We start from the raw sequence: 19,551 nt of genomic DNA on the forward strand, positions 1-19,551 counted from the left end.
GTGTGCTGCCTCCTGTCCCCAGCTGATGACCAAGCACCCTGCCAAGCGCCTGGGCTGCGGCCCCGAGGGGGAGCGGGACATCAAGGAGCACGCCTTCTTCCGCTACATCGACTGGGACAAGCTGGAGCGCAAGGAGATCCAGCCCCCCTTCAAGCCAAAGGCTGTAAGTGTGCTGGGTCCCCCTGTCCCACTGCTGGGTCCTTCACTGTCCCACTGCCAGGTCCCCCCCTCTCCCACTGCCGTGTCCCCCAGAGTCCCACTCCCGGGTCCCCCCCTGTCCCACTGCTGTGTCCCCCCACCGAGCCCCAGTGTGGGTGTCCCTGCCCCTGGTGCTGCTCTGTGCCCCAAACTCTGCCTGGCCCCGTGTTGTCCCTTTGCTCTCCCCGCCCTTATGTGCACACAGGAGCAGGGATGTCCCTGCCTGGATTTCTCTCTGTCACTGGGGACTGGCAGGGTCACAGCAGAGTCTCTGTGGGGCTCCAGGCGCTCAAGGCTTGGTCTGTTCTCGTGCCTGCCCTGGGTGCTGTTGTCTGCAGTGCCCCAGCTGGGCTCTGCTGTTTCACAGAGAGCTGGGTCCCCACTGGATCTGCTCTCATGGCTGCTATTTGTGGTCAGTGTGGGGACATTAATCCTGAATCCATCCTCCCAGGCCAGCTCAGAGCTCAGGAATGCTCTGTGTGCTCACCTGCAGCCTCCGTCCCTGTGCCCATAACAGCCTTCTGCAGCTCTGCTTTTCCTCTGCTTTACAGATACCCTGCTCCTTTGAGGGCCCCTTTGGTGCTTGGAAAACTCTGCTTTCAGGGAGAACGTGGAGTGGGAGCTCCTTTGGTGGAGGGTGCTGGGTGCCTTCAGCTCTGCTCTCTCTCTGTGCCTCTCTGCTCCAGCAGGGTTTTCCCTCCCACAGCTCCTTTCCTGATCCAGCTGGGATGGAACACCCCTGTGGTGGCTGGGCAGGGGTGCTGGCCTGGAGAGCTGCCCCTTGCCCTGTGTTTGGGGCTGATGTTTGAATTTCAGGCAGGTGTTTTTTGGCAGGTTCAGTGCTGGCAGTGGAGCCTCTGCAGGGAGCTCATGGTGCTGCCCTTGGCTCAGAGCTGCCCTCACAGTGTGAGCTGTGCCCCCTCCGAGGGCAATGTGCTGCTCTCCCTCCTGCCTGGGAGTGGGGGCACACAGGGTGGGCAGCACAGGGGTCTGGGGGCTGCCTGCTGCCTTGCCCTGGAGGGGAGGGACCCTCAGGGCATGGACCCTGCAGGAGCAGCATTGCTGGGAGAGCTGTAACTCTGATATCGAGCTATCAGCAGTGTGGAGGTGCTTGGGGCTGTCTGTGCCCCCCTGATTTGCTGTCTGGGGCTGGGATCTGACCCTTGCGCCAGGGGTGCTGAGGTACAAGGGGGGATCCCTGAGCTCCAGCTGTGGAGGGATCCTGGTCCACACCTGGATTCACTGAAGGGGCACCATGGGGTCGTTCTGCACAAGTCCTCTGTCCTGAACCCACAGCTGCTGCCATCTCCCACCTCTGTGCCCATTTCCCAGTGAAGCTGCTGCTGCTGTGTCCCCTCCTGCCATCTCTCTCTTCCTTCCCAGTGTCACTGCCTGCCCTGCGCAGGGGCACAGCGTTGGTGCTTGCTGCTTTACACTGAAAAGCCACTGAATTCCATCAAGAGCCCTTTCTTACTGCTCTGCTGCTTTAAACTGTGCAAATTCTGTCCTGTTTTAGATGTCTCCTTCCTCTCGAAATCCCTGTGACACCAGCCCTGGTGTAAGCTGCCGGCTGTCGCTTCCCCCGGCGGCTGGCACCCGGAAAATTCCCTGTGTGATAGGACAGGGAGATTAACTGCAGCTGATTTGGGATTTAGGGAGGATTAAGACAACTCAGGTACCTGCTGATAGCTGATATTTCTCCTGCAGTGCTGGGAAAAGCTCTTTCTTTGGTGCCAGCACAGGGCAGAGCAGCAGGGATGGCAGTGGGGCTTGGGCACTGCAGGGAGGGTTTGGGGTGACAGGGGACATGTGCCCCAGTGTTTGTGACCTGTGGTGGCCACACCAGGGCCAAGTGCTGCTGCGCACAGGGCTGGTGCTGGCCTGGCTCTTCTCCTTGGCTTGAGGCTGTTTTGTTTTCCTTTTATTTTTTTCATAGTTAGCATCTGTAAAGGTCAGGCTGCAGTAATTGTCTGTATCCAGAGCTTCAAAATAAGGAGTGAGATGCAAATGAGGGCTGGGAGTCAGCCCCCAGCTGCTGTCCCCAGCCTTGCCCTTCTGCAGGGCATGCTCAGCCCTGGGAGCACCAGCCAAGGGGAGCAGAGCCCCATCCAGGTTGTGTCCAGGTTCATTTTGCCCCTCAGAGTCCATGTCTGATGTGAGCTGGGGGCTCAGCTCCCCATATTGTCTCCATGCTCACTTTGCTCCTCAGAAGCACCATGAGTCCATGTCTGATGTGAGCTGGGAGCTCCCCAGCCCCTCCTGGTCCCACAGAGCCCCCTGTGCCCCTGCAGCAGCAGCCACAGCTCCTCTGGGCACATCCCTGTGCTGCTGGGGCCCCTCTGCACTTTGGGGTGGGGGCTCAGGGGGTCCTGGGGGGCTCTCAGTGCCTGCCCAGCGCTGCTGCCGTGGATCCCTGCCCAAAGCTCCATCATTTCCCACCGACAGCAGTGGATGGAGGCTCCTGGCCGCAGCTCAGAGCCAATTCCTCAATTCCCAGGAGCTCCTGTGTTGCTTTGTGCTTGATTAACCTTTATCACAGAGTCAGGAACAAGACAGATCGGGGGCTGGCTTGTCTTTGGTGGTTCTGACGTGGGGCTCTGCTTGGCTGCTCCCTGCTCTGGCTGGTGCATAACAATTCCTTTCCTGGGTCTGCAGCTACCCTGGGAGTGTGTTTACACTTCCCTGCTCTCCGTGTCTCTCGTTGAGATAATTATTGTTTTTGGTATCTAATTACTCCTTTACTTTACATAAAGCCTAGTGATTTGAAAAGTCTCATTTTGAAAGCACCGAAATCACACAGCAGAGCCCAGGATTATTCACAACAGCACGGGGGGTTAAAAAAATGGCTTTTAATCTAATAATTTTTAATTGCATAAATTAATTTCCCCCTAACTGCTCGGAGTTAATTATTACTGAAAGGCCACTTACAGACCTGGATGTGTGAAAACACCAGCTCCATGCACAGGGGTTTGTAGCCTTAGTCCAGCCTGCGCAGGGTGAGTTCTGATGTTTGCACAAGTGATTTCCTAATTAGATGGGATTTAAGGATTGAGGGGCTGACATTGGGCAGGTGGATGTGCTGAGGTTAAACACCTCAGGTAATCCAGCCAGGGTTTGCTCTGGGAGACCCAGGGCCCTGTAAAGACTTTGGGATTTCCCAGACTCTCCAGCCTCTGTTTTCAGTGCAGAAATTTGGCTTTTCCCTGGCAGAGGGATGGTCCCGCGCCAGGAGCACTGGATGCTCCCTTTGAGAGCAGCAGGGATAAAGGGATGAGCTGCAGCATCCCAAACTGAGGCAGACACAGTGAAAGGCACCACTGACCAGCACAGGCACCCCCAGGGTCCTGCTGTCACCCAAATTCCCCTAAATGGCACTGCCAGGAGAGCCCTGGTCCTGCCCAGGGTGCAGCAGGAGCCAGAGCAGCCCCAGGAAGGTCAGACTGGCCCAGGAGGTGCCTGCAAAGCCAGTGAGATTGTGGCTGTGCCACAGTTTGGGACCAAACCCTGGGACATCCAGGGTGTGAGCATCTCCCCTTGGCACGGAGTGAGGGTGGGGGGCAGCAGCATCCTCAGCTCCCGGTGGTCCTTGACTGCAGCCCAGGGATCAATGGCAAATATTTTATTGTGCCTTTTGTCTCTATTTGAAACCAGGCAGGGAGGTGATTAAATACAAGGCCATCTCTGGAGCTGACAGGTTTATTTCTGCAGCTCAGGAGGAAAAGCCGTTCTGTGCTGGCTATAAATATTGGGCAGGACACACCGGGATTTATGTAAGATAAATTCCCAGCCTTCCCCTTTCTCCAGGCAGGATGGAGTGATGCCTGCACGTTAATGCCACACTAAAATGAGCACAATTTCTCACTAGATGGCTTTAGATAAATGTAAAATTTCATGTGGCATCTGTGTCCACTGAGCAGGAGCTCGGTTTGGGAAGCTGTAAGGAAGGTGCCCGTGCAGACAGTGGCCATTCCTGCCTGGAGCAGTGGGATTGAGCAGCACGATCCTCCCTGCTCCCCTCACCAGGCTGGGCCAGACCTGGAGCCTGGCACTCCCCTCCTCCAGGCCTTGGGCTGGGATGTGCCCTCTAGAAACTCAAAGGCAGTTTCCAACTTTAAGGTATTGAATTTACCCATCCATTTTATCTGCATCCAAACACAAAGCCCATAAATTCCACACAGCAGGGCAGGAAATACCATGGGCAGATGCAACTTTTCAAATTTTCCATCCACATATTCTTCCCTCATCGCGTGATAGTGAGAAATCCTGTCTTGCCAATATGCATATTAAAATATATTTGTTCTTCCTATTGCAATAACTGGCAGCCTCTCATCAGGATTAATTTTCCAATCCTTCTGAGGGGGTTGCTGGTTTGGTTTTATTTTATTTTTATTTTTTTTCCCTAAGGCAGCAGATTTCTCTGTAGCCACAAGGCAAAGGCAGGGCTGTCAGACACAGCACGTGGGCTGCCCTGCCTGTCTGCACTGGGGCTGGCTGGGGATGGCAATGGGGCTGGGGGCTCTGGGGGGCTCTGGGGGACCCTGGGGGGCTCTGGGTGTGCACTGACCTCTGCTGGGTCCAGCCCTGCTGAGCTCAGACCTTGGAGTTTAACCAAGCCAGACTAGAAATGTAAAGATGTGGTGCTACCAAGGCAAGGGTACCATGGTTTCAATGCTGGAGGGGCTGGAGCTGGGGTTAAATCCACTCAAACATTGTCCCTGAGCTTTGTGTACAGGTTTGAGAGCAAGGGTCTCACTTGGTGCTATAAGGACATTCAGGAGCTGCCACAGGAGCAGCCCATCAGAGGCTGATGGATATTCATGTTGTCTTCCCTGAAAGCCCTGAGCAGAGGAAGGAATTGGGAAACATCGACTTCTGCGTGTATTTGTCATTAATATTTTATTACGTTTAGTCTGATGTTTATTAAAAATGCAAATCTGTTTACTTAACAAATGCAAGTTAAATGCCCAGGAAAAATTGTGGCAGCACTTGGAGCGTGTGTTCTCCCTGGGGGACTGGGAGAGAGGCCTGGGGGAACTGGGAGCTGCTGCCTGAGCTGTGTGTGACAGGAGGGACAGTGGCCAGCCCTGTGCCAGCCGTGGGGATGTGACACGGGGGTGACGGGCAGCGATGGAGCCTGGTCTGTGGCTGTGCAGTGTCCGGGCATCCACCTGATCCCAGCTGTTGTTATTCCCTTAAATCAGGGTTTGCAGCCTGGGAAGCTGCACCACCCGTGTTTTGATAGCTAAGGAAATTAAATCAGGTTTTGGCACCCCTGGGGCCATAAGGCTGTGGACTATTGTGGTCTGACTGGGCTGTAGGGCAGGGACAGCCCTGGGAATCAGAACCACGGAATCCCAACTGGTTTGGGTTGGAAGGGACCTTAAATCCCATCCAGTCATGGCAGGGACACCTTCCCCTGCCCCAGGCTGCTCCAAACCCTGTCCAGCCTGGCCAGGGATGGTTCCTCTCCTCTCCTCAAGCAGGAGCAAACCTCTGAGCAGTCCAGCCTCGATGGGAACCCCCTGCTCTGGAAACCCCCTGGGAAGGGGGGATGCCCACCTGTGGGCAGGTGCCAGGTGTGTGTGGGCAGGAGCCCCGTGAGCCATCGCAGCCCATCTCATTCCTGCTGCATTCATTCCGTGGCACAGCGGGATTAGCTGGCCCTGGCTGTGCCGTGCCATGCCGTGCCATGCCATGCCATGCCGTGCCCCCATGACTACCCAGGTGTGCTCTGCCCCTTTCCCCGCCCCACCCACCTCCGTTCTTTTCTCCTCCCCTAGTGCGGACGCAATGCTGAAAACTTCGACCGGTTTTTCACCCGGCACCCGCCCGTGCTAACTCCTCCCGACCAGGAAGTCGTCGGGAACATTGACCAGTCAGAATTCGAAGGATTTTCCTTTGTTAACTCAGAGTTTTCTAAGCCTCAAGCCAAGAGCTAAGCTGCTGTGCAGATCTCATCCCCGCGTCTTCATCGTGTCCCAGCTGCCGTTGTGGTGACACATTCCATTGCAGAACTCGCATCCATGGGCTTGCTTTAGTTCCTTACTAGAGTGACCATGTCTCAAGTGTCTTCCTGTTCTTTGGGGTGTCGCTGGAGGGGAGTGATGTGCAAGAAATGCTGCAAATGGGCTTTTGTAACGTTTTGTTTGGAGAAAATGCAAACTGCTCAGTGGGTGACAACAGAAACGGAGACGTGGTGACAACTGGGAGAAATCCCTTCATCATGTGCTTTAATTTCTGCTCTTTCCTTTTTCTAGTCTTTGAAATAACCATGAAAATTCAATATTTAGCCTTCTCAGCCTTAGTGGCAATAAGTGTTTTTAATGAGACCATTCCCCAGAGTCTCTCCTCCCAAAAGCTCAGGAGAGCCAAGGTGCTGGTTCTGGCTCCCTTTTGGCCGTGTCCTGCTGTGTGTCCAGCCCCAGCACAGCTCCCCTTCCCTGCACAGATGCTTTGGGCAGGCTGGGTCCCCAGCAGTGGGATAAGTTATTGGGGAAGGCAGAGCTGCCCTTGGCAGAGATTTCTCCTGATTGTGCAGCTTCTAAGTATCATTTTTTAAAATCAAAGCAAACATCCCGTGGTAAATGGGAAATTTGGAAGAGCTGCCTTTGAACCCTTGGTCACCCTAGTAAACACCACCAACATCCATTCCATAGCAAAGCTTTTTCTTCTTCTCAAATGCCAAAGCCATTGATGGAGTTTGTTACCTGTGCTTTAAATGTGTCAAAAATGGTATTGACCGTAATGGGAGGTACTTAACTCTGACCAGTATTGTGAATTCTGATGAAGGGTGTAAAGAAGCTTGTTTCAACGGGTACTTCTGTCCTTAAAATGGCCCGAGTTTTGTTTCTGGCATCAAAGGAAACATTTCGGGAAGGGTGAGTTTCTCTTCAAAGGACAACAATCACACTGCTTCCTTTTATACCCTTGCAGGTGTTCGTGGGCTGTCACTGTATCAATCTGCTTGATTTGTAATGTGCCAATTTGTTTTTTTCTGATACCGATGATAAAATAAAAAGAAAGAAAACCCGCCCCAGAAACCTGCCTGTGTTTGGCAATAACGAGTTTCTGCAGTTCAGCCAGGTGATTCCTGCTGACAGCCGGGGCTGGAAGCCGCCCTGGCTGCTGGGGGATGCTGCTGGCTCAGTGGCGGCGGTGGAGCCGCTCCTCGTTTTTCCTCTGTTTGTCCCCAAAATCCGAGCTGGGATGTGCTGGAAGCATCATCTGGGAGGGAGCGACTGCCCACAGCCTCCTGCAGCAGCGCCCACTGCTCCGGGCTCCACACGGCCAGGGAAGGAGCTGGTGGTGTGGGTGAGACCAGGAAGGACGGTCCGGGCTGAGGATATGGAAGGAAGGACGGTCCAGGGTGAGAACACGGCAGGAAGGACGGTCGGAGGAGAGGACACGGCAGGAAGGACGGTCGGAGGAGAGGACACGGCAGGAAGGACGGTCCAGGGTCAGCACAGCGCATCCCTGGCACCGCCTCGCACTCCCCGAGCTGCAGAGCCTGGTGTGACTCATCCATCCATCCATCCCTGCCCGCTCTCCCAGGAGCACTCGTTAGAAGCGATTGGCACTTCCATCTAAAGAGGGATTACAGGCTGCTGTGAACCTCCCTGCTGCCTCTGGGAATCGGCCGCTGCCAAGTTCGTACGCTGCAAGGTTGTTCCGAGAGGTCCCGACCGTCGGTGGGAGCTGCTGGAGCTCTGCCGTGGAGAGGGGGCTCCGTGGCAGGATCCCCATCCCTGGGCCAGGCAGAGATCCTGCTCCGGGCCAGCCCTACCTGGGCACAGTGCCACGGGCAGAGGGACCCCAGCTGTGCCACACCGCGCCACCACCGCACAGTGTCACCAGCATATCGTGCCACCACCGCACTGTGTCACCACCATGCCACCGCGCTGTGCTCCTCGCTGTGCTCCTGCTGTGCCCCTCACCACCTCCCAGAGTCAGTTTGCCCATCACCGGAGGCACTGTCAGCCCTGATTGTCCCCTGCGCTCCCCTCTCTCCGTGAGACCCGCACAGCCGTTCCCTGCCTGCTCCCAGAGAGGTTGTTCATCATCTTGACAGAGGCCAAATTGCCACCAGTTCAGGCAGAATTCGAGGTAAGATTCCAGCAAACTCACACTTTGCTGTGCTCAGCCTCCAGCCAAGGCCCCAAGGAGTGGGGGCTGCTGGAGGGGGCAGTGCAGGGGAGTGGGCTGCCCTGAGCCCCCTCCCGGGCTCATTGCAGCCTCTCCCAGAGCTTTCTGCTGCCCAAAGCAGCAGCAGGAGGTTTTTCCCACTCCAGGGCTCCCAGGCTGAGCACTCCCGAGGGCTGGGGACCACGGTGGCAGCCTGCACCAGTCACATGTGGATGTGTCATTCCCTTTGCAGCATCCCAAAGCTTTCCTGCTCAGGAGAAGCTCCTGGCTTGGTAGGACAGTGCTGTCCTTGCCCACGATGCTTTGGATGGATGTGGCCTTCAGGAACCATCTCAGCACTCTCCAGGAGCCTTGGACAACTTTCCACAGACAGACCCCGAGCACAGCCACGGCCAGGGAGCACCCTGGGGCACCCTGCTGCCATCGAGGTGGGCTTGTCCTCACATTCCCACTGCTTCACCCTTTGCCTGCAGAACTCTGCACCTGAAGCTGACCCTGACACCCTGTCTGCTCCCTGCTCCTGCTCTATGCCCCGAATCCACATCTCTTTCCTTCTCTGTGGTGGAGAGAGGTGCCCTGGAGGGACCTTGGTGCCCAGGGCCCGGCTGGGAGCCACAAATACCGGTGCCCTGTGGAGCATCTCCCTGTGCTCACAGCCTGACAGCACAGCCACAGCCTGCCTCTCCTCCTGCCTCTTCTGCTTCTCCTCTCTGGGCTCCTCGAGCTCCATCCAGACCTGTTTTCTTCCCACCTCGTCTCTGCTCCATCGTCCTTGGCTTTTCCTGATCTTCCTCCCCGAGGCTGAAGGCATCCTGATGGGATGTCTGCTGGGGCAGTGGAATCTGCAGCACCCCCGAGGTCCTGATGCACTGCTGGCTCATCTCCCAGGGCTCAATCCAGCTGCAGTGTGGTGCCCCTGGCCTGTCCAGGCTGGCAGGAAGACCTGGCTCGGTGTTCTGGCCGTGCTCCTGCTCGAGGATGAAGGTGCCCCAGTGGCCCAGGAGGGGCTGCAGGAGGGACACAGCATCTGTCCTGCCAGTGGGAGCTCAGCCATGGGGGTGGGATGGGGTGCAGGACCCCCACAGTCACTTTCCTCAGTTCAAGCTGGCAGATTCATCCAGGGCTGGAAATCCTGGTGCAGCAGAGCCCAGCGAGGGCCTGGCATGGTGGGGCCACACTTCAAATGCAAAGTCTGGGAAAAACAGAAAACAAATGCAAGTTTCTACAAGGCTGGCAGGGTCCTACCTGTATCACAGAAGGGGAAGGTCACCTCCAGCAGGGAGCTGGGGTCTCTCCTGTGTAGGGACATGGAAGAAGGGCTGGAGAAGCCTTTTGTCTCTTTGGCTTTGGTAACGAGCAGAGCAGAGCCAGTTCCTGGCTGCCAGTGTCCCTCCACCACCGGTCAGTGTGGGTGAAGGGCCTGGGGTGCTTGTGCTGTACCCTCAGTGCTCAGTCACCCCCCAGCCATGGCTGTGTCCCCTCCCACAGCAGGACAGCCCCGAGGCAGGCGCTCTGGGATCTGCAGGCTTTGGAGGAGCAGCCCACGCGCTCCCGGCGCTGGCTCCGCAGTGCTGATAGCAGGTTCCCAGTGCTAATCCTGACACTAACGTCCTTTCTTTCCCTTTTTTGGCTTGGGTGTAGCTGCAAAGTTGTTCTCCTTAAGAAATTGCAAGGAGGAAATGTTGCATATGTGGAATTTTCCTTCTCAGAGGTTTTGAAGTGCTGTGTGTTTTCTCTCTGTACAACCCTGGAGCAAATCACATCCTCCATGAATGAACCAGTGTTGCTTAACACCATATCACGGCATCATTCAAAAATCAAGCTTAAAGCAGAAAGAGCTCTTACAGCTGATTATTTTGTGCAGATTTTGACATGGTAGTGACTGTTGCTGCCATTTCGAGGCATGTTGCTTCCTCCAGGCTCCTTCCTCCTGTGCAGTGCCGGGCTCTGGTTGCAGTGGGGGTTCTGCATGCTGAGATCTGCTCCGTGCTCTCTCTCTCCCTCAGCAAACAGGACAGGAGGGATGCTCCCTTCCCACCACGGCTCTCACCTGTCCCTCTGTGTCCTGCTCGTGTGTTTCAGGCGTGTTAAACTGGTGTTCTCCTCTTCCTGCTGCTGGTGCGGGGCTGCTTCTGTTCTACAGGGCTGTGAGTTCCTGCTCGGGGGCAGCTTGAGAAACAGCGTGGAGTGTGGAGTGCTGGGACAGTGCAGCTCCCTGGGGACAGCCCCGGTGCTGTCACCTGTGGTGGTGCTGTCCCCTCTGGTGGTGCTGTCCCCTCTGGTGGCTCGCTCCTTCCCCAGTTTAACTCTGTGCTTTCCGTTTAACAGAAGGACAAACGCGACACTTCCAACTTCGACAAAGAGTTCACCCGGCAGCCGGTGGAGCTGACGCCCACGGACAAACTCTTCATCATGAACTTGGACCAGAACGAGTTTGCTGGCTTCTCCTACACCAACCCCGAGTTTGTCATTAACGTGTAGTCGCGGCGCAGCCCCGTCCTCGCTGTCCCTCGCCAGGTGGCCCTGTACATAGGACACTAGTCTTCCGGGATTAGCAGTGCAGACACACGTCCCCTCCCGCCCAACACGCCGGCCGCTTCTCCCCGGAGCCTCTCCGTGTCCGTGCCACTCGCTAGCTTGGCTTCCCTAGCCGGAGTGTCCGGGGTGCCAGTTACCGGTCAGTGATACTTCTAGGAACTATAGTTGGTGGTGACTAATAGAGTTTTTAAACAGAAATATACCAAACCGCTACGGTCTCTGTAATTTTCGCAGCGGGACGCTGAGATCCCGGTGGCCCAGCTAGTCCCAAAGCGTTGCTGTGGAATGCTAAGCATGGTTGATCGCTTAAAGCGTTGTGCTGAAGCTTGCGATGAGTGTGAGCTTGTCTTAGAGGAGCCTTTTGTTCAAGACATGGATATATTTGATCAGTGTGGAAAAATCTGCTTCTAGACCTCTATTTCCCAATGCATTGTCCATAGGGTCAGCCCAGCTCCCACCACCTGCCTTCCCCGCCTCGGGCATCGCGAGTCCCAACCACGCCCGTGCCAGTTCTTGTAAATCAGAGCAAACCTTTTTCTAAGTGAGAGGTGGGGGGTTTTTGTAACATCTGGAACAGTTTGCAGTTTTGATACGCTCTGTCAGCACTCGCATAAATCTTTCACAGACGCTGTTGAGATGTAACAGCTCTGTAAAGGATATTAATATTCTGCCAAAACAAAACACATTTATATTCTTGGTTTACAATTTACCGACTGAAAACACGCCCAAGACCAAAGGGCTGCACTGAGGGCTATTTATAACGGAAACTTTTCTACTTTCCACCCTCTGCTATTCTCTTCCAGGCTCCGAACCCATGGATTTCACAGACATCTTGATTTCCCTGATTCCCACCAAATTCCTGGGGGTTTTAGTCAGTAATAATTTTTTAAAATTCTGAGTGAGAAGAGACAATTCCAGCAGCTGCTTGTGAGGCAGAGCTGTGGCGTGCGGGAGGGCAGGGGCAGGCGGGAGCAGGAAGGAGGAGCACGGACAGGAGGGAGAAGGCAGGGGTGGGCAGGTGAGGGCAGGAGAGGACAGCAGGGAGGGGCAGGAGGGGCAGGAGAGACGGGGCAGGGAGAAAAGAGCAGGAGCAGGCAGGAGCAGGGAGACAAGGGCAGGAGCAGGCAGCAGGCAGAGGAGGGCAGGAACAGACAGGAATGGGCAGGAGCAGGCAGAGGAGGGCAGAAACCAGGAGAAGAGGGCAGGATACAGGCAGGACCAGGAAGGAGCAGGCAGGAGCAGGAAGAGGAGGGCAGGAGTAGGCAGAGGAGGGCAGAAACCAGGAGAAGAGGGCAGGATACAGGCAAAAGAAGGCAGGAGCAGGCAGAGGAGGGCAGGAGCAGACAGAAACAGGCAGGAGCAGGGAGAGGAAGGCAGGAGCAGGCAGGAGCAGGGAGAGGAGAGTAGGAACAGGCAGGAGCAAGCAGAGGAGGGCAGGAGAAGGCAGAGGAGGGCAGGAGAAGGCAGAGGAGGGCAGGAACAGGGAGAGGAGGGCAGGAGCAGGCAGAGGAAGGCAGGAAGAGGCAGGAGCAGGGAGAGGAAGGCAGGAACAGGCAGGAGCAAGCAGAGGAGGGCAGGAAAAGGCAGAGGAGGGCAGGAGCAGGCAGAGGAGAGCAGGAGAAGGCAGAGGAGGGCAGGAACAGGCAGAGGAAGGCAGGAACAGGCAGGAACAGGGAGAGGAGGGCAGGAACAGGCAGGAGCAAGCAGAGGAGGGCAGGAACAGGCAGGAACAGGGAGAGGAGGGCAGGAACAGGCAGGAGCAAGCAGAGGAGGGCAGGAGAAGGCAGAGGAGGGCAGGAGCAGGCAGAGGAGGGCAGGAACAGGCAGGAGCAAGCAGAGGAGAGCAGGAGAAGGCAGAGGAGGGCAGGAACAGGCAGAGGAAGGCAGGAACAGGCAGGAACAGGGAGAGGAAGGCAGGAAGAGGCAGAGGAAGGCAGGAACAGGCAGGAACAGGGAGAGGAAGGCAGGAAGAGGCAGGAGCAGGCAGAGGAGGGCAGGAGCAGGCAGGAACAGGGAGAGGAAGGCAGGAACAGGCAGGAGCAGGCAGAGGAGGGCAGGAACAGGCAGGAGCAAGCAGAGGAGGGCAGGAGAAGGCAGAGGAGGGCAGGAGCAGGCAGAGGAGAGCAGGAGAAGGCAGAGGAGGGCAGGAACAGGCAGAGGAAGGCAGGAACAGGCAGGAACAGGGAGAGGAGGGCAGGAAGAGGCAGGAGCAGGCAGAGGAGGGCAGGAACAGGCGAGCACTGCCCATCGGTGGCCAGCCAGTGGGTGAGCCTGGCTGACTGTTGGGTTGGCAGAGGCTGGGCCCCAGGTGAGCATCCCCCAGGCCCTGTCACCCCGCTCCCCTCACGGCCCACAGTGGTTTGCAGAATCCCAGGAGGGTTTTCTGAGCCAGCCCTGGTTCTGCTGCATGCAGCCATTCCTCCAGGCCCCAGGGAGATGGGGGGGATTTTATCAATCATGAGGAATTCTACACAGGAAATTCTAGTTTGTAGATCTTTTATAAACATGAAACTCGAGCTTTGGAAATTATTTTTTTCTTTTAATGATTCCTTGAGAACTAGAGGCTGCCAGCAGCTGAGGCGCTGTCAGGGGATGAGTGTCCCCTCCCTGTCACCCAGCCACGGGCACTGTCCTGGGCCTGCTGGGGGTGAGGGCTGAGCCTGTGGCCTCGGGTCCTGCCCTGGGCTGGAGGAACCCAAACAAACCCAGAAAAACTGCAAATTGTGCCAGATCCAGGAGGGGGTTCACGAGGGGCTCTGCAGCAGGCGAGGCCCAGGGGTCGGGGCTGGGGCCGGCTGGCACACCCTGAGGACATGGGCCATCCTCTGCAGACCACAGCTGCGTCGGAGCATGTGTGTTCCTGTGACTCCAAACCTGCTGCTGCCGCTGCAGCATCTGTATCACTTCAGTGGTCAGTGTTCTTCATTTCCATACCTTTGGCTCTGAGGGTGCCCCCAGGATGTGCTGGGAGGTCTCGGGGCTGAGGGGCACAGTGCAGGAGCAGCTGTGGGGCCGTCACACCTTTGTGTCTGGAGCTGCTGTGTCTGTTGGGGTGACACTGGTGCATGGAGCAGGCGCTGCTGGATGCTGAGCAGAGCAGGTGGCTCGGAGGGGACCTGCAGGGAGGCTGGGACGTGGCACCAGGGAGGTGGCACCAGGGAGGTGGCACCAGGCAGCTTTGGAGGCAGTTTGGGATTGAGATCCACGCTCCAGGGCGAGCTGGGCCAGTGCCAGGTCCCCCTCTCAGGACTCATACCTTGAGCATTCCTGATGCTGTCCATTCTGCTGCTTGCCACAGTTATTGCAAGACTTCCACATGTCCTGTATCTTCTGTGGGGGGATGTACAGTGGGATGTGCTGGCCCTGCACAGACACTCAGATCTGTGTGAACTGCTCCAAGGAAGGGCAGAGTGACAGGACTTGAGTCACTCTTTATGTCATTTGATGATTTAATCCTCACAGTTGGATGGGGAAGGCAGAGCTCTGGGAGGATGCTCAGAGCCTCAGGAGAGCCCAGGTGCCCAGTGCCCAGGTGCTCCTCAGGTGTGTGGAGACAGCCCAAGGAATCCCTACCTGGAGCTGCAAGGGATGCAGGGGAGGGCCCCCAGCTCTGCATTCAGTGGGATGCAGGGGAGGGCCCCCAGCTCTGCATTCAGTGGGATGCAGGGGAGGGGGCCTCAGCTCTGCATTCAGTGGGATGCAGGGGAGGGCCCCCAGCTCTGCATTCAGTGGGATGGCAGGGGAGGGGGCCTCAGCTCTGCATTCAGTGGGATGGCAGGGGAGGGGGCCTCAGCTCTGCATTCAGTGGGATGCAGGGGAGGGCCCCCAGCTCTGCATTCAGTGGGATGCAGGGGAGGGGGCCTCAGCTCTGCATTCAGTGGGATGCAGGGGAGGGCCCCCAGCTCTGCATTCAGTGGGATGCAGGGGAGGGCCCCCAGCTCTGCATTCAGTGGGATGGCAGGGGAGGGGGCCTCAGCTCTGCATTCAGTGGGATGCAGGGGAGGGGGCCTCAGCTCTGCATTCAGTGGGATGGCAGGGGAGGGCCCCCAGCTCTGCATTCAGTGGGATGCAGGGGAGGGCCCCCAGCTCTGCATTCAGTGGGATGGCAGGGGAGGGGGCCTCAGCTCTGCATTCAGTGGGATGCAGGGGAGGGCCCCCAGCTCTGCATTCAGTGGGATGCAGGGGAGGGGGCCTCAGCTCTGCATTCAGTGGGATGCAGGGGAGGGCCCCCAGCTCTGCATTCAGTGGGATGGCAGGGGAGGGGGCCTCAGCTCTGCATTCAGTGGGATGCAGGGGTCTCCTGTGGCACAGGGGCACCCAGAGCCCCGGGGAGGGCAGAGGAGGGGCTGAGCTGACAGGACAGGCACAGGATGGCACATGCTTTGTCCCTCGTGGATTACTCCCCGGTGCTACAGGTAAGTGGGCCCAGGCTCTCCCTGGGACAGGGTGGGTCAGAGAGCTGCCCCTGGGCTGTGCTGAGCCCTTGGCTGCTGCTCTGGGGCAGCTCCAGCTCCTGTTCCTGGTACAGCTCCACTGGTTCTGGCTGGGAGCTGCTGCTGCTGCTGTGCCTGTGTGCCCTGCCGGGGCTCTGAGCAGCCTGCTCGTCATGAGAGCATCACCAAAGCAGCTATCGATTGATTAATCCATTTAATGAATGAATAAATGGGGGTTTGTGCAGTGGCCAGCCCAGGCAGCAGGGGGAGGTGAGTGCAGGGCAGTGCTGTGCTCCGGTGGTTGTGAGTCCCAGAGCTGTGACCCCGGGAGGAGCCCAGGGCATTGGGGCACAGGACACGGATGGGCCGTGCCAGAGGCTGGGATGGCACCTGCAGGGTGGGATTGCACCTGGGATTGCTGGGATGGCACCTGCAGGGTGCCCAGACCTGCTCCCACTGCCCTGGGGCAGGAGCAGCTGTGTGAGCACAGCCTCTGGCTCCATGCATGGGAGTGTCGCCTGAGCTCTTTATTTCCGATCACATTCAAAGTGGCAGTTAAAACAAGGAGGGAAAAAAAATTAAAAAATAATAAAAAAAAGAGAAAATGTTTATTGTTGATGAGTTTGTGTTTGTGAATTTGATTTCACCTGCAAGTATTTGATGACTTTTCTACATCCTAGACTACCTGCTGTGTGTTGTCAAACGGTTCTCATGAAGACCTCCTTTTAGATGGGCATATACTCTTGATTCAATTTGCTGCATGTATGAAAAAATAAAATATTTAATTTTAAAGAAACCCTGAGAGCTTGGCTTCCTTTGCCCACGAGCCGGGGTCTGTGGGGTTGGGGTGTCCTGGGGGGCCGCACAGCAGGAAATGCCGGGAATTTTCAGGGGTTTGGTCAAAAACCTGCGCGGCTGTGCGGCCGGAGCGGTCAGTGAGCGCAGCTGCCCCAGAGAGGAGGCGGCACCGAAAGGGGCACGGAGGGGAGGGGACAGAGGGTTAATTGTCAGCTAATTGCCCGCTGATGAGTTACTAAAGCTGCCGGAGAGGCTCCCCCAGAGCAGCAGCTGCAGCCCCTGGAGCCGGGCGGGGTTGGGGGCACCGGGCACGGCTGTGGGCACCGGGCACGGCTGTGGGCACAGGGCTGCGGGCACCGCACCGGGCTGGGCTGTGGGCACAGGGCTGCGGGCACCGCACTGGGCACGGCTGTGGGCACAGGGCTGCGGGCACCGGGCGGCTGCAGCGCTGGGCGTTGGGCAGAGGGGTCGGGACCCTCCGGGATCCCCTGGTACCCGCAGGGGCTGCGGGGGCTCCTGGCCCGGTGCACCCCAGTCTCTGCCCAGCCCCGCAGAGCCTGCACGTCCCTGCCCGTCCCCATCGAGGAAATCCGCTCGTGTCCGTGTGGAACCGGGTGAGTGCGTCGGGAGCGGCTTCTCCCCCCGTTTTTGGGGACGTTAGCCAAGCTTCCAGCAAAATGTCCTCGTCTCTGCCACCCCATGCGGCTGATGGTCACCAGGGACACCCCAATTCACCTGGGAGTGGGAAAATGCCCGGCTCAGCCAGCCCTGGCACTGCGGGCACCCCCTGGCATCTCCTCCGGGCTGGGCAGCCCTGGGGTGCCCCCGAGCCCCAGCCCAGGGCAGGGGTTTGGGGTGCCCAGGGCAGGGGTTTGGGGTGCCCGGGACTGGGATTTGGGGTGCCAGGACAAGGATTTGGGGTGCCCAGGACAGGGGTTTGGGGTGCCCAGGACAGGGATTTGGGGTGCCCGGGACCGGGATTTGGGGTGCCAAGGCAGGGATTTGGGGTGCCTGGCTGAGCCCCTCCCCGGACTCGCTGTTGGAACGCTCCTGCGCTTTGCCTCTCCTGGCTTGTGTAAGTGAAACATTTGGTTTTGTGACACTTTCCTTAATTATGGGAGCTAATGACAAAACCATTGTGACAAATGACTCAGCTTTCGATAGTGAAGTTAATTAATTCTGAAGCTAGCGCCTCCATTGGAGTATCTGGAGGAGCCCGATTAGGAGGTGCGCTCACCCAGCGTGGCACGGGCAGCAGGAGCGCGGCTCCCCTGGCACCAGGTGAACCCTCCCGTGGCCGGCAGGGAGCACTGCCCGCAGCGAGGGGATAAAGGCCGGGCATCCTGGTCCCGATCCATCCCTGCATCCACCAAAGCACCAGGGAACGCAGCCTCGTTAGTGCCGGACCGAGTGACCAGCAGCAGCTCTGCGTTGGGCGCTGACCTTCAAGAGCGTCTCCCCGAAGCCATCTTTCATCTCTTTCATTTGCATTACAATCCTGTTTGCCTCATTATTCCTTATCCACTTCTTCTTCAAAGGATTTAAATCAAATCAATTAAATTGTGGCAGGCTGGAGCAGCAGCGAACCTTTCCTCGTGGCTCAGCGTGGTCCGGCTGGACCTGACTGCAGAATGGGTTTAATCTTCTGCTATTTGTTCTTTTATTGCCTCTGGGCTACCACTGCCCACAGATGCCTTTGTTCCCTGTCCATCCTTCCACCCATCCCATGTACGGGCTGCTCTCTGTCTGACCTTGGGTAAGGGGTTCTCTTTGGGAAGATGGGGAGCTGCTGGCCATGGGAGCCCAGGGGCACTGCCACAATGCTTGCTGTCCTGTGCCATCCCTTTCCATGTCCTCTGCTTGTTCTGTCTGCCCAGGGAATGGAAGGATCATGGAACGACTCAGGTTGGCAATGCTCTCTAAGCCCATCGTGTTCAACTGCTCCTGCAGCACTGCCGAGCCGCCACTGCCCCACGATCCCCTGTGCCACATCTGCACGGCTTTTAAACCCCTCCAGTTGTGGGGACTCTGCCACCTGGCAGCCCTTTCAGTGAAGAAATTTCCCCAAATATCCAATTTAAACCTTCTGGCACAAATCGAGGCTGTTTCCCTTGTCCTGTCCCTCGTTCCCTGGGAGAAGGGACTGAGCCCCACCTGGCTGCCCCTCTGTCAGGGAGTCAGTGCCAGCACAGAGGGGAAAACGCTGGGGGAACATCACAAGTGTGGGCAAACAGCCGGATCTGGGCACAGCTGCTGCCAGAGCGGCCGCCCAAGCCCGGAAGGTGCGTGGGGCCGGCCCACACACGGCCACCCCTGCTCCCCCAGCATCTCCCAGAATAAAGAGGCTTAATCAGAATGAATTTCTGTTCCTGCCCTGCTATTTTTATTGCTGCTCAACTGTCGGAAATCCAGCAGGGAGAGCAGAGCTGGTAGGGAATTGCACTGAGCCAGCTGCTCGTGCCACGGGCCCGGTGGTGTGGCACGAGTGGCATCGCTGGCACCCCTGGCAGCTCCTCACACAGGGACAGCCCGGCCTCACCACTGGAGCCCTGCTGGAGCCAGGGGATTGCAGCCAGCGCTTCCAAAGCGGTGCAGATATAAATAATCCCCTCGTGGGAGTGGGGAAGGATGAGCACATGTGCCCAAGGCTCCGGAGTCCTCATCCCCTCGCAGCCCCCGGGAGCAGGGAGTGAAGGCTGGGCAGGGCTGGAGCACCTCCCTGCATCGCTAATGACCCAAACTCGCCTTGTCTCAGCCGCTCTTCCTTCAAGGAAAAACCTAATCCAGCTAGGGATTATTTCTGACTACTGACTTCCTGTCACTTTGCCAATTTAAATGCAGCAGAGCTTTCATCGCTGGATTTGGGAGGACAAAGCCTAACAGAACTCGGGTTAGGACATTTTTGCCTGCAAGGACAGCCTTTTTCTTGCAAGAGTTGTACAATCTTTGCAGTGTGGGCTGGGTTTTTTATGTGTTTCTACTTTGCCCAGTGCAGTGGGGTCCAGGTCCTGGAGCAGGAGATGACGATGGACAGGGCAGGGAACAGGAAGAGGAGATGGAGATGGAGCTGGAGAGCCCAGGCTGCCCTGGTCAGGGTGCCAGGCTGTGACCCTGCAGTGTGAGCTGCAGAGCAGGACGCCAAGGTCACCAAATTCTCATTGGTCCCAAACCTCAGCAAACCCCTGGGGAGCCCAGAGCTCCCAGCTCGCTGCTGGAGCTGACACCCCATTCATGGAGCAGGGAGAGGAGTGCAGGGGTGTCCCCACCTCCAGCCCCACAGGGGCCAACACGATCTGACATGGACTTTGCTTCTGTTTGAGCTCGCTTTGTTCAAAGCCTAGGAAACGGTACATGTGCACTCTGCTCACACCTACACACGCTGTGTTAAAATAACACAATTAAGGCTGCAAAATCCCCCACTCACAACGCAATTTGCAGCCCC

General features: G+C 57.3%; 1 protein-coding gene and 1 long non-coding RNA gene across 3 annotated transcripts in view; one reads left to right on the forward strand and one right to left on the reverse strand.

Moving 5' to 3' along the window:
• Positions 1-11,219, forward strand: part of PRKCB (protein kinase C beta) — an 83,326-nt gene extending 72,107 nt beyond the window's left edge. Inside the window, exons 16-17 of one of the 2 annotated variants that reach the window (XM_054271275.1) lie at positions 23-163; positions 10,669-11,219. In XM_054271275.1, coding sequence (XP_054127250.1) covers positions 23-163; positions 10,669-10,821 — 294 coding nt within the window. In that variant the 3' untranslated portion in view covers positions 10,822-11,219. Of the gene's footprint in view, positions 1-22; positions 164-5,978; positions 7,562-10,668 lie in introns of those variants that run through there. The other variant, XM_054271276.1, reaches the window with a different exon arrangement.
• Positions 1-16,101, reverse strand: part of LOC128934041 (uncharacterized) — a 207,620-nt gene extending 191,519 nt beyond the window's left edge. Inside the window, exons 1-2 of the long non-coding RNA XR_008482812.1 lie at positions 15,742-16,101; positions 15,256-15,701 (exon numbers count right to left, since the gene is read on the reverse strand). This is a non-coding gene — a long non-coding RNA (uncharacterized LOC128934041). The remainder of the gene's footprint in view (positions 1-15,255; positions 15,702-15,741) is intronic.
• Between the last annotated feature and the right edge of the window lie 3,450 nt (positions 16,102-19,551).

The sequence above is a fragment of the Melozone crissalis genome, unplaced genomic scaffold, assembly GCF_028551555.1.
Source record: "Melozone crissalis strain CALT ecotype California unplaced genomic scaffold, PUWL_Pcris_2 ptg000012l_1, whole genome shotgun sequence".
Lineage (NCBI taxonomy): Eukaryota > Metazoa > Chordata > Aves > Passeriformes > Passerellidae > Melozone > Melozone crissalis.